Source organism: Athene cunicularia (assembly GCF_003259725.1).
Source record: "Athene cunicularia isolate RWA chromosome 3 unlocalized genomic scaffold, athCun1 chr3_part1, whole genome shotgun sequence".
NCBI classification, from domain to species: Eukaryota; Metazoa; Chordata; class Aves; order Strigiformes; family Strigidae; genus Athene; species Athene cunicularia.
The window spans coordinates 27,027,784-27,042,195 of NW_020799097.1; the positions used below are offsets into that span (position 1 = coordinate 27,027,784).

The 14,412-nt window shown below is 38.2% G+C and overlaps 1 protein-coding gene across 9 annotated transcripts in view; it reads right to left on the reverse strand.

Annotated features, from left to right (window-relative positions):
• The window catches only part of DST (dystonin), a 213,352-nt gene that overhangs the window by 16,564 nt on the left and 182,376 nt on the right, over nt 1-14,412 (reverse strand). For all 9 annotated transcript variants that reach the window (XM_026845550.1, XM_026845546.1, XM_026845544.1 and 6 more), the window contains 8 exons: nt 14,246-14,365; nt 9,846-10,015; nt 9,374-9,533; nt 7,757-7,951; nt 6,413-6,541; nt 2,182-2,325; nt 1,193-1,381; nt 313-442 (listed from right to left, as the gene is read on the reverse strand). In XM_026845550.1, coding sequence (XP_026701351.1) covers nt 313-442; nt 1,193-1,381; nt 2,182-2,325; nt 6,413-6,541; nt 7,757-7,951; nt 9,374-9,533; nt 9,846-10,015; nt 14,246-14,365 — 1,237 coding nt within the window. The remainder of the gene's footprint in view (nt 1-312; nt 443-1,192; nt 1,382-2,181; nt 2,326-6,412; nt 6,542-7,756; nt 7,952-9,373; nt 9,534-9,845; nt 10,016-14,245; nt 14,366-14,412) is intronic.

Consider the following 14,412-nt stretch of genomic DNA (forward strand, 5'->3'; position numbering starts at 1 on the left):
AGTCTTCAGATAATGGTAGATTTGCAAAGACTCCGCACATGCACACTCCTGGAAGCTTAACAGCACATGAAAGGCTGTACACTTTAAAAAGAGGTATTCAAGAACTATAGAACAATATTTAAAAAAATACAAGTCTACTACGAGAAACTTCCTCACAACGAAAAGTGAGACATAATTAGAAAAATCGGCCAAGAAGATTTCACCCTGTTTCACTAGAAGATAATCAAACCTATCAGAATATTAGTAATCTGTTATCTTTATAGATAGGAGCAATGGTGTGTGTGACCTGCCCCAAAATACTTCATTACTTACTTCCTGCTCTCCCCTTATCAAGGACCGGAATATGAGATTGTACTGGAGTGGGTTCAAGTGCCTTTCTTTTATAAGTCTTTGTAACTTTATCCACATCAGGTTGTTTTCTGGTCATTTCCTCCATGAATGTCTGCGATCAGATAGAGGTGGTTTTAATTAACAATACACAAAAGTGACCACAGGAATGAAAAACATACAATAGAGCAAAACACCAAAGTTACAGAAAGACTCTTACAATGTCAGCATCACAAAAGAGACACAGGTAACAGTTTTGTAGGTAAGAAAAATCAGTAGTATAAGCTTTTAAGACCATTATGGCCTGGCTGTTAAAGGAAGAATATATCTAAAAAACAGTCTGTCAAGCTCCCTTATTGTGTATGGTGAGGTGATGTACAACAGAATTTTGACTCTGAGTACTCTGGTGTTCCTTGTTGTTCAGACTGCAGCTCACAGAAGGGGAGACAGGTCTGGCATGTAAGTTGGGGTATGAGCATTCACTGCACCAACAGCTCTCTCTGGTACTTGTAAACATATTTTTGAAATCCAATCAGGAAAGCCACACTGCAACATCAGTTCTAAGGCAGGACTATTATATATTACATGTGGGGTATTATTATCATCCTTGTTTCTATAGGGAGTTGTAGGTTTGTTTTTAGAACAATGTGACACTGAGTGTTTGTTTGGTTGCTTTTTTACCTGTTTTGAATAAATGACAAGCACATCAATGTACATACAAAACACACAACTGACTATCTGAAAGGGGATTCAATTATTAGAAGAGAAAATAGCTAAGGAGATTTACACTTGATTATGAAGCCTAGCTGACACGTGAGCACCATTTGTGAAATGTGTAGGACACCTATCACTTAACATGCCTTACCTGATGTTCAGCTATAAGTGCTTTAACTTCCTCAATCTCCTGGGGGATAACCTCTTTATCTTTTTCAGTAAGTGTGGTCTCTGCCCACTGCAACCAGGACAGCAAGGCTTCCAGCAATTCCTGATTAGCAATAAGTCCAGCCAGAGCTCCTGCCAGTCTCTGTTGATGTTGTTTAGCCCATGCTAAGACCTTGATAAAAGAATCAATGCATGAGTATGTGCACATCTGAACTTCTTTAAAATGTATTTAAAATTGCTCTGGTAACTGTAAACCCAGAGCTTCCTCTCAGTCCTACTGATGTTTGATTATCAAAGACGCTAGATGTGGTGGCTGATCACTAAAGGTGCTAGGTAACCAGAATTCCCAGTTTAATACATACTTTTCCACAGATATTCAGGATTAGGTACTGTTAAATGCAGAAAATAGCACATTCAGGCAACATATTAAGAACTTTATCAAACAATATAAGGTAGTGAATCACACATGATTTGGTGTCCATCTTCCTACTGGGCATTTCTGAAGTCATACTTTGCTAACATCAGTATTTTACTTTTCTTTAAACTTAATATGCATAGAAAATAACACCTTAGCAGCTGAAAGCATGGTATACCCTCTGAGACCTACTTGCAGCCACTTAAATAATTTGGAAATCTTCTAGATTAAATATATATTGCACTCAAATCCTCCTTAATGCAATCAGAAAATACTAGAAACTATTGGCTTTCTCAACATGGGAAACATCAGGCAATATTTCCTTTAATACATACAAACAAAGAAGCTTGACCATCTGCTTTAGTTCTTAAAGCCCTCTAAGTTTTAAAATAAAACCTAAGGAAACATGGTATTCACATCCATCACTGCGGTTATTTTAGATGTTTAGTTCTCAACAGCTGGATCATTTCCTCCCAGTGTAACTACCATGTTAGTTGTCAGCTATGTTCCAGTCAAAGATGGACTACTGCAATGAAGATAGCTTGATATATACTGACCTCTTCAAACCTGGCTCTGATGATTGTTATCCAGTGCTTAATGGTGGTGATGGAATCTGGGTGGCAGATAGCTAGGATAGCTTCTCCCATACCTGTTGCTTTATTCAGTTCTGCCTTTTTCTCTTCCAGTTTCTTCATAAATTCCTAAACCAGAGGTAATAATTTCAATTAGATGTTGACAAAACTTGCAAGAGAAATCTTGAGTGCACAGTCTGGAAGGTCACAAGCCTTTCAAGCACTCAAACAGATTCAACTTGCAAGAGGTGAGTTTAATTTGTCTTAGAAAAGTTCAAAATGTTAAAAAAGCCTATTGCATATGAAGCACCAAATGAAGCTTTAAAATCTTTACTCCAGCTTGCCAATCCTTAAAAGTCTATCATACTGTAAATACTTAAAAGACACATGCTCTTATTAAAAAAAGAAAGAAAATCACAGCATTTTAGAAGTGCTATAAATCAACTATATGATGGTTAGAATCATTATTGGCAAAATTTCAGATGACTTGGTTTATCTGTTAGTTACAGTAATTCTTCATAATAAACTATCAAGCTCCTAGCAGAGGCTGGAAATGTCCAACTATAATTACAAGCTCAGACAAGATGACAGGAGTTCAGAAGCAGCTATACTAAACTAACACAAATGTGAAAATTCAGCAGCTGAAGGGGAGGGACACAGCAAGAACAGGAACAGAGACCGCTAATTAGCTAGCTGTTTTGAGAGGCACTGCCATCTGGGAAAAATCTTGTAAAAGCAGTAAGATGTTTACAGCTTTAGACATCCAGGCTCATAGCCACTGATTTTCACACGGAGTCCGGCAGAAGAAAGGGTGGCAGGACCAGAATTAGAATTGGGTGTGGGGGGGAAACAACAAAAAAACTGAAGGAATTTTCTCATCCTTTCCATAGTTTGCATTTATTACTTTTTAAAAATTAAAATTATTACTACAACGGTTTTACTATTCTGCCTGTTTTGTTATGTCTAAATGTTGTGTAAGTCTGTGTGTCTTTGTGAACACAACTGGAACTGCTAACATCTCTCCACGCTTAGTGGATTTTTTGCTATATTTATATATATTGTTATATTGTTATATATCTTTAATTAGGCTACAAAATGGAACCATGTTTCTTGAAAGTTTAACTCTTCCTCTCTCCATCCACAAAAGGATTCTAGAAATTAAAGATCAGCCAAGTCAGATCCAAGAAAATTCAAAGTCACCTAAACATTGTAAAAACAGATTCTACAACAATGCATGACGACATTATCCTGTGCCTTTACAAAGTAAACATGAAGCTGTTATGAGATAAAAGTGTAAAAGAAAATCTATTCTACCTTGTCCTAAAAGCTTGGAATAAGTAGGCTATATATATAAGGAGATTCATTACTAACTGATTTTGACTTAAGCTTAAATTCATGTTAGAGTTTAAGACCTGATCTCCTCTCATAAAAATGCATGAGTTCTTACAATATTTCAGTTTAAAATGGTTTTAGAAAAGTGGAGGTGGATTGTAGAGAGAGATTACCAAAATAAGCCAGGGCCAGGAGGAAAACATGCAACACCACCACCACCGTGTTCCCTGCACACCTGTACTAGAGTATCTCAAAAATCTAAATCTATGACACATTACATATAGCATATTAAGCTTTCCCTTGGTACAAGGATATTAATTATATTGAACTCTGTGGTAGTCCAGTGATATAGACACATCTACAAGAGAGGAGGATGGGATGCTTCTCATTAACTAATGCACTGCATTAACCCACTACACCTCAATCCCTAGAGAGGATGTCGAGTGACAGAAACCTCTCTGCCTGAGATAGTAGAATTCCATTAAATCATGTGTAGTATTCAAGAACAGAAAGTCATAATGGGTGTAAAGACGGACCATTTGGATAAAATATTGTCCTGAAGAAAGCTTTCAACATGTAGCTGGAGGATACAAATGCATTAAAACTATTTTGCAAGAATCACAGTGATACAAGTAACATACATTTCATGTTTATATAAATAATGTCAGTCATACATACAAACATGATTAAAACTAATATCACATTATATTTTCCCTTACTTTTTTTTTTCTTTTTGAAAGCTAATATTATAAACTTAAGAGGAGAGACCACTCATTCAAGGAAGATTCTGCTGTTATGTGCTTATTGAGTGGTAAAGCAGCAGTGCCACAATCTTTCTTAGCTTGACAATTGCTGTATTTCTATTATTTGGCCTTTAAGAAAATGTGGTTGGGAGAACATATTCTAAAGTCTACGAAAAGAATTTTAAGTACTGTATGGCCACATCTAACACTAAGGTTATGTTGTGCTAATGATTATTCTCTCCAGCTGGACAAACTTGTCTCAAAGACAAACTTTGCTTTGGTTTAAAGTGATGCTTCAGCTTTGGCAGCACAATTTTGAGCTTTTTTACAGAAATATTTTGTTAATCAATCTACATTGCAAAGAGAGAAATTTAAGATTTTCTTTCAGTGGACCTAAGCTTTCTTTCAGACAGTTGTCTCTGTATTCAGAAGACCAAAAAATTAAATAAAAGGGAACTGATGAAGCACATGTGGAGGAAAAGCAGCTAAAAGACTAATTTCATTGCATCAGAAACAGCAGGTTGCTACTGCCAACATCAGTCAGCATACACCGGTGCATACACACAGTTGCCAGCTAAAGCATAGCACCCAGATTCCAGGGCCCTAAATTAAATCTGAAAACTTCTTCAAAACAATGAAGTTTTGAAGTTTACCTTGAGAACTCCCTAGTTAAGAACCATTAGATAGTCATACCCTGCACGCACTCCCCTGCATAATAATATTCCCAAATTCAATTTAAATTGGATGCTTTTACACCCTCCGTTTCCTAAGTTTTCTTGTATCTTTCTTCATATCAGTGATGAACAAATCCATTACTCTTATAATTTGTTCTACAACATTGTGGGCAATTTCATTTTTACACTACATTCTTGTTCCTATTACTACTGCACTTACAAGCAGAGTTTTGTATGGGCTTACATGTTTGTAGCCTCCTGTTCGAAGACTGAAAATAAAACCTCTCTGCTCCTTACTTAGCCATTTTCCCATTTCATTACCGCAAACTTAGTTTGATGGCCTATAATCTAATATCTGCACTGCACCTATGGCACTGCTATATTTCAGTACCTAATGCATGTGAAGCATGACAGCAGGCTGTTTCAACACCACAGAAGGTTAATGGATGGTAACATCATTCTGCTGACATTTACAAATGACCTTGAAAGATAAGTATATGCTGTTTTGCTCCATGGTGCTAAGACAAGTGATAAACTTTCGCTACTGTAGTGGACTGTGTTATAATTGTCAGGCAGCATATATTCCACAGAGGGATTTGCATGTGTCTCAATGTTTACAGCAACTTTCTAAAGGCCTGTTATTTGCTTAGTAAGACAAGATGACTCAAACAACAGCCCAACACCAGTATCAGCACAAAACTGTCAACTCCATTCAATTTCTAGCTTCTCTATTTCTGTACTCCCAGCACAGAAAGCCAATCTCACACTGGGCTGCATGAAGAGAAGCATGGCCATCAGGTCAAGGCAGGTGATTCTCCCCCTCTGCTCCTGTGAGACCCCACCTGCAGTGGGGTGTCCATCTGTGGGACCCCCAGTAGAAGGACATGGGACTACTGAAGCAGGTCCAAGAGGGTTACGAAGATGATCAGGGGCTGAAGCACCTCCCCTCAGGCTGAGAGAGTTGGGGTTGTTTAGTCTGGAGACGGTTCTGGGGAGACCTTAAAGCGGCCTTCCAGTACCTAAAGGGTCCTACAGGAAAGATGGGGAGGGACTCTTTATCAGGGAGGGTAGTGATAGGATGAGGAGTTTTAAACTGAAAGAGGGCAGATTCAGATTAGGTGTTAGGAAGAAGTTCTTTACTGTGAGGGTGGTGAGGCACTGGAAGAGGTTGCCCAGAGAAGTTGTGGTTGCCCCCTCCCTGGCAGTGTTCAAAGCCAGGTTGGATGGGGCTTTGAACAACCTGGTCTAGTGGAAGGTGTCCCTGCCCATGGCAGGGGGTTGGAAATAGATGATCTTTAAGGTCCCGTCCAACCCAAACCATTCTATGAAATTCTATAGAAACAGCTGTAAAAACAAACACTAGATGCTGGATATGACTATATGGGATAGATTTTGCCTCTTTTCTTTTATTCTACTCTCTAATAGACCTATTAGAAAGAAGAGGTCGCTCTTCATTTTCTTGCTTACCCTGTGCTGGTCTATCAGTGTACGCAAGGCCTCTTCATCGTCTGGAAGGACCCCATGGAAACGAAGAGCCTGCTCTGCTTCTGCCAGCCACTCCAAAAGGACATGGACAACAGAGTGGAATTCTTCTGCCTGTTAAAAACCAAGAAGTAGTCACGGTCACTCATGAGGTGATCTGACAGACACACTGCAGCTTACACAAGGAGACTGAGCCCACATTTGGAGTCATTAATCACGCAGCAGTACTGGCACATTAACTTTCCATTAAAAAGTCAATGATATACAGCACTACATTTTCATAACTATAAAAATCTCATGCTTCCCAAAAAAATTACAGGAAGCCTAAAAGCCTGTTCATACTTTTAGCCATCTGATTTATAGTATACTTGCAGCTCAGTTGAGAATGTCATGCCTTTACACTGACAAATTACATGGGAGGTGCTTTCACGGACCAGCTGGAGGGATGAGAACTGTATTTTCTGTAGAGCCTAAATCACTGGTTAAGCAAAATTAATTGACAGCCTGTTGTTGACTGATCCTTTTATGTTTGGAGAAAACAAGAAAGTTCCACCTTTGGGCACAGCCATATTCAGACACAATTAGTGTTTGAGGTAGCTCAGGATTGTGCATGCTGAGAGATCAGAGAGCTGGACAAACACAGTACCCTGGGAAAAGCAGGGCAGGAATTTTGTACACAGTGGATACATCAATATTGCAGAAGCCCCATCCTAGCATCAGCCCAAGCTAGTGTATCTTAACAGCTGTACAGCCGTATTATCTCAGGTTTGGAAACAATACAGATGGACCTATTTCTCTGGGATTGGTACCAGCCAATACTGACATACATACACTGTTCTAGTTCTGAGTGCATTCAGCACACTCAATTTTTTCTGCAACATACTTCACTGTGCACTGTAATTGTGCCAGTGTAAACAAGTTTTCAGTACACAAATTTACTTCTTTCCAACAAGGCATGAAGGGCATAAATATGATTGCAATCTCCAGCTTTCTGTGAAGGGGGCATCATTCTAATCACCCTTCACGCTTGACTGTAACTTCAGTGATTTCCTTAGATGGTAAATTCTTTGAAACATTTGCTTTGCATCTGTGGTGTAGACTAATAACAACAGTAATAATAAATGCTAATAGGCATTATTTACGTGGTGTGGTAAAGGGATAGTGACAAGGTAAGCAACGCATGAGCAAGAAAATGAGTATTTTTCGAATGAAATGAAATTAAATTGAATGATATGAAGCAAAACTGAAATTAAATTTTTGGCAACTGGACTGCAAGGTATTTTCACTGCTTCTCATAAAGTACACGCAGCATCAGTAATACTCCTCTACCTGCCGAAGAGCCTGTTCCAGTCGTGTTTGCTTGGATACTGACAAGGCACAAACTGTCTCCCAGCGAGTGCTTAGCTCCTGCATTTGGACTTTGACCCAGGAAGAGTCATCACGACTCCCTTCTATCAGCTCCCTTGCAGAACGCTTCAGAGCCTGGACACTGCTTGTTCTTTTTCCCAGCTCCTTCTGGAAAACCTAGGCACCATGAAATAGACAAAGCCGCAATTATGTAAAGAATAACAAAAAAATACTGGTTTATAAGAAGGAATCCAATTACAGATTTAGTTCAGTCAAGAGTAATTCCATCTAAATGCTACAAAACACACAGGTTTTGCTTCTTGAACCCCATCTGAAGATCTGTACACTCTACCCTATCCTAATAAAACTGGAATATGGTAGAAAAATGTCAGGCAGATCCTGAGAACCCATCCTGATGCAATGCATGGGAAATCTAGCCTTCTGATCACACTAGCTTTACACTTTTTATCAAAGCAATTGATCTGACACACTGATTAATGCACAGGATTGCTGTGGCAGGAAAAGATCAGATAAACCGCTAACCATCAAGGAGAATGTTTGAAATCGTAAAACCAGAAATAACACCCCATCTGGGAATCTGACCGTAAGGCTGTAGATTTCGTCACATATTCATATATTTATGTGAGAGTCTGTTTATATTTGCAAATGGAACAAGTTCCAGTTACATAAAGGAAGCTCTTAAAAAAAAGATATGACAATTACAGTATACCTTGCCACTGACTATGACTTACTTGTGATATAACATGGGATTTCAGAAGCAATTACAGCATATTTCAGTGTAATCTTTATAGACAATCCATATTTCCATATAGTTTTTTTCATGAGGGACAAAATCTCCTCCTCACTGAACAGTCTTTGAATACTGGTGGATACTGGAAGTCACTGGTAGGTGAACAGAGGGACCTTCACCTCATAAACCTCCCAAACTCCAGAGCTGTGGCCATGTAGCCTTTGCAATACCATTAACTTCAATATACTGAACTGCAAAACTGGGATTCAGAGGTGCAGTACTATATCTCCTATTTGCTTCCATCTCCAAAAATACTTCAGTAACAAAATACTGTAGCTTGCCAGTGTAAGCTTCCTGGGTCATAACGTAGTTGTATACTCCCATGCATAACTTAAGCATTATAACTATTTTTCGCCATGAATATAATCAGCCCTGCAGGTCTAAAAGACTGCTGTAGTCATGACAAGTGCATTGGACATTTGGCTAGCAGATGTACTAAATAAAACCCCCTGTCTCTCCCGAAGATTTACAGTAAAATAGTTTTTGCCACCTCTTGCCCACACACACATATTCATAAATACACACTTGTGATTTTTTACATGATGTTCATATATACATAGGATAGCAGCATTAAACAGAGTATTTCAATGCAAGCTGGTGTCAATAAGTCACTAACAGTTGTTTTCTTCCACATACATTTTATAGCGTTTTCCACTGTTGATGACATGTTTGTGTTATAAAACTATTCCACATTTCTAAAAATTACAGAATAGACAAATAAAGATTGCATTAAAATGCTACACTTATGAGCAATCTAGAAATTCAAAAAGAACTCTTTTTGGAATTACCTTGTGATTGTCGATCAGGTTCATCACTAAATCAATGTCTCCATGTACTGGCTGATCTTCTGCTAGCTGAGGTTCAATTTTGTATAACCAGTCAATGAGAGCTTGCAGAGCATCAGTAAATTGTCCCGAAAATAAAAGGGCTTCCTCCAGTTTATTTTGTCTAGGGGAAGAAAAAAAAAAAAAACAAACAACACACATACTAACCATTGACGCATCTTACAAAAACATTTTCAGCATGAAATGATGACAACTAAGAGCTTTAAATCAGTGTTCCCTTTTTAAATAATGGGACCACCCCCAGTCCTCTTCCATACCATCAGTAAAGTATGCATTTCTAGCATTTTACTACTTGGGCACTCTGAACTATCAAACAAGTTAGCCACTCTGGTTTTACTTTTACAAAACAGAAGTTAAAAGAAGCCTCCTAAGCCTTTTTCTTATCTGCTGAGTAATTAAGACTGTTTTCAGTTACCTTTCCACTGATTTTCCACAAATTGTATCCCACTTATCCCTTAGTTCACTCAGCATATCATCAAGTTTCAAATTGTCATCAGCCAAGGTGGTTTTCTCTTTTAGGGAGCGTCCAGTCCTATTTGTGGTATCATATACAGAATGTTTGGCGCCAAGAGATTTCTGGAATTCCTATACACAGGGAAGAAAAAGAAAACACCCATATAGCATTAACTGTTTACAGGCCACAATTAATCTTTGACATATTATTTGCAATGGAAATTGTAAATGTTGCTGTAAGAAAATTTTAAACTTACTGCAGAATTTCTAGTCTGCTAGTGCCACAGTGCACCTGAAATTATATGGGACTTGACACTAGCAGAGTCCCTGCCTTTGGGACTCGGAATGTAGCTCAATGTCTACTGGAACAGCTTCTGGAAAACCCCTCCTTCAGTGAAAGCAATGAATCCTGTCCTAGCTTAATATTCCTAAATTTCAGCAAGGGGCTGCCTGGTAGTCAGAAGAATGTGAAAGAACCGCTACTTTGGGAGCCATGAACTGTCTTCCCACTACATTTTTACATACTAAGATTTCAAGCCAGTGTAGACCACCCCAAGGGCTACAGAGGTCATTTTGGTTTAGCTCAGCATGGTCAAGCTGGGAAACCTCCAACCACAAACATTTAACCCTCCTAAAACTGAAGCATGCTCTAACTGGGAAGGACTGTATGCCAAAAGTGTACATATCCAGACACAAAGAGGCAGCCAGGTGACATCCCAATACAACAATTTAGGTTGAAAGTCACGATCACAAGCAGGTTTCTGTGATCCAGGGACTTTGGAAGATGACAGTGACACAGCAAGTTCCATCTGCCTGCCAGCTGTGCCAGCTCCTGTACAGAGCCTCTGGAAGCTTTTCAAAGGCACAGAGAAGCACACAGAAACACAGCTCATCTGGTACTGCAGAGGAGCTAACCAACTGACAGAGTAAATCATTAAATAAAGGAACACTGCCAAAAGACAAAATCAGCCCTACACAGAAGCTTTTAAATGGTAGCAATACTTAAGAGTGGTTTATTTCACACCTTTATGAACTGCTACCAGGAAAGCAGTTAAAAAAAAGAATCAAATCACAAGTTTGATTTAGAAAACTCATATATAGATAATCAAATAAATATTATTCTTTTTTTGGTCACAAAAAATACTAGGCAAAAAGAGGTTTTGCTCAGCGTTTGCTGAAACAGATTTTCATCTGGTTCTCAGAGAAATGTTCAGTTTCATCACATCCATCACGGAAATAATTACCACTTACAACTTATACTAATTCCTTGGGGTATGTAAAGATTGCAAGGATTCCTCATGGTCACTTCCAACACATGCACAGCTGCTCACCTCCAACTGGCAAGCTGTTCCCAGCTGGTCTGCACCAGCCTGTGCCTCAGAAGCTCACAACTCTCCCACCAACTTTCCCATGTGTCCACAGAGTCATGTGCTCTTTTTAGATGTGAATGTATGTCAGGGAAAGCTTAAGTAGAATGGAGGTGTCTTAAATAGGAGGTAGGCATTGGGTTATGCCATGCAGATGGTATGACAACTTTACCCAGGGTGATTCAAGGTTTCTGTTTTAAAACTTGCTTGGCATTTTGCACTGTACTGTCCTTACTTCAGGGTTATTTCAGGATCCAGGGGGAACCGAGGATCAAAATTCATCAGAGAGAAAAAAAAAAAAAAAGGAAAAAAAAAAAAGAAAAAAGAAAAAAGCAGCATTTGTTTTGTAAATTCGGTATTTCCTTACTGTACTTTCATTTTCCTCATATAAAATAAGGAAACACCATTGGTCAAGCTAGAACTACAATCAAAATAATTCTTAGAATGAAAATAGCCAGTTTTTTTAGAGTAGTTTCTTCAATACAAACAGCATGTCTGTGCTCCTTTTATTTGATGGATCTTGTTAACTACTTAACATTATGTGCAGTGTTACTTGATTTGTATGAAGAAACACAAGGAAATTTCTGCCGCAGAAGGATCATACAGGAACACAGAGTTAAAGGTAAACAAAGGCTTGCAGTCAATTAATTCTCTGAGAGACTACACATGCTACACCCAATTTGATTTCACGGAGGTGTAACGGAGAGTAGATTTTGGTTTAAACTGCCAGGAGCAGACAGGTAAAATGCATGGAATCTAAGTAATTAACTATCTAGCTTTCTTCTAAGCAAAATGGGAACATACAGATAAAGGTAGACAGGTTCATATAAATGTACTGTAAGGAACATTCAGAGGAACATACAGCATTAGCAGAGGAATGGATTGGGTGACCTAGTAAGGGTTTTTCCATTCCTGACTTCTAAAACTGAGGAAAAATTGCTGATAAACAGACCATGAATAACCCCCAAAAGTCCCTGGCAAAACACTAGATATGAGAGAGAGAGAAAACATTATCTTTTTTTTTTTTTTTTTTTTTTTTTTTGGCAGTAACAACTGGCAAAGAGCGAGTCCAAATTATTGCTTACAGCACACACACAGAGCACACATTCAGTTCAGATAGCAAAATCGTTAACTAAATAGAGCAAGGAAACCTTCAAGGCTGGACAGAAAAGACAAAGGCAGACACAGGGGGTATATGTGGGGGTGGAAGGAAAAGACTCAAAATACAAGGAAGGACATTGCAGTGTTGGGAGGTTTGACAGCTCATTAAAAAACAATTGAGTTGATTTCTTGGGGGGGTTGTTTGAAGTTTAAAGTCACAAAGTTCACAGAACTCCCTCTCCCACAGACATTCATCTTTTTCCTCCAAATCACCAGTTTCAAACCTAATGTCTCTATGCCATATTCCATCCCATTCCTTAAGGAGAAGTGAGATTCAAGAAACTCAAGTAGCTATTCTCTGCAGGCATTTTATACAAAAAGAAGCTGGAGAAGAGATATCATTGAGAGAACTGACAAGTCTGCCAAAACATGTGAGGAAGCTTGGGCTCATAAAATGTACTTCTGTAGGTATAAAGAACAAGTGGGATTATCAAGTTTAACACTTCAGAAGAGGGGATGAGAAGTAAAGAGTCAAACATCAGGACCTGAAAGGATCTCAAAGCAGAGTCAAGATGTGTTGACCATACTTGTGAGGAGTTTGAACTTTATATAAGAAAAGAGAGGAGTGGAAGGATTAAAAGATTCTTGTCTTCTCTAACAGAAAGAATTTTTTCCCTAAATTCCCATTGCTGACTTGAAATTCTGGCAACAGCAGCAACCTCAGAACAAACTGAAATTGCAGAGTTAGCGTAACAATGTTAATGCACGTTTTATCTAAAAGTTTTTAACAGCAAACATAGGTAAAACTATTTTTGCTTGACCATCAGCCAACTTTACCATATTAAAGGAGAATATTTTCCTGGTTGACAAACAATACTTAAATCAGCATGTAAGCTGAGAAATGATAAAAATATAAAGCAGACGTATGCAGTAACCAATCATTAGTATACATGGCAAAACTTATCGGAGGAAAAAATTAGATATGCAAACCCTTGGGGATATTGTGAAGAATGAAAAAATAGGAGTAAATGTAGAACAATAAAACTGACATGAAAAGTAGAAGTAAATATATGTCAAAATGTAGAAAATGAATGCTCTTTCAATACTCTGTCTCTGATGAAACTGCTCCAAGATAAATCTTGAGACAGCCTGTCTCTGAAGATTCTGCTACTCATCCACTTCATCTTCAGTAATACATTATTCTAGGCTCTTTACAAAAGTGAAAATGAACTAAAGACTTCTTCCCATCTTTCATTTTGCTCTGTGTCTGATGGAACTACAAAGCTCTTACATTATTGTTATTTGTTCAAAAAGCGAGGTCAATCAGGGAGATTTTTACATTTTCACCTACAGCAGCTGGGTTTGTGGAAAGCTGGTCCTGGAATTATGAATACCATAAAGAGAAATAACCTTTGTTGCTAATGGTGACATTGTGCTTTCTAGAGGATTTCATTAATATTTCCACTTCAAATAAAAAGCAATAAAAAAGAGAAGATTATTTTTCAGTTTTGAGGTGGTCTTGTTGTATTAAAAAATCCCAACCCAAATAACTGGATCATAAATTTGTGGTTTAAGGACTGAAAAAAAGCCTGTAATAAAGCCTCTTCAGATATTCCTGTTCTGAGATAGTATTACTTTGTTTTTTAAAGTTTCTATGGTGCTGTATCAGTATGTCTTTCCTCTTCATAGTTAACCATTCCCCCACAGCTCAAGTACTGTGAAAAGTTTTTTGTCACTCCCCCACCCATAACACACCACTATTTAATTTGATGCTAATAAGCACTCTGTTATAGTGAGGCCACAAATCTACTTCCTTTGCTGACTGAATAGTACAAAGCTGATAGACTTACCTGCATCTCACTGGACACTTTGCATTTGATCACTCATGACTCACCTTATGCTGTGCAAGCTGCATCTTTATTTTGTCAGGGTCATTTGCAATTTCAAGATCTGAGTCCAAAGATTTCTCTGACTCATCCAGCCATTCCATAAGTTTGTGCCAGGCTTCATGGAACTGCAGGAAAGTGAGATTTGCATGGATTTTAAAATTCACTTGTTCAT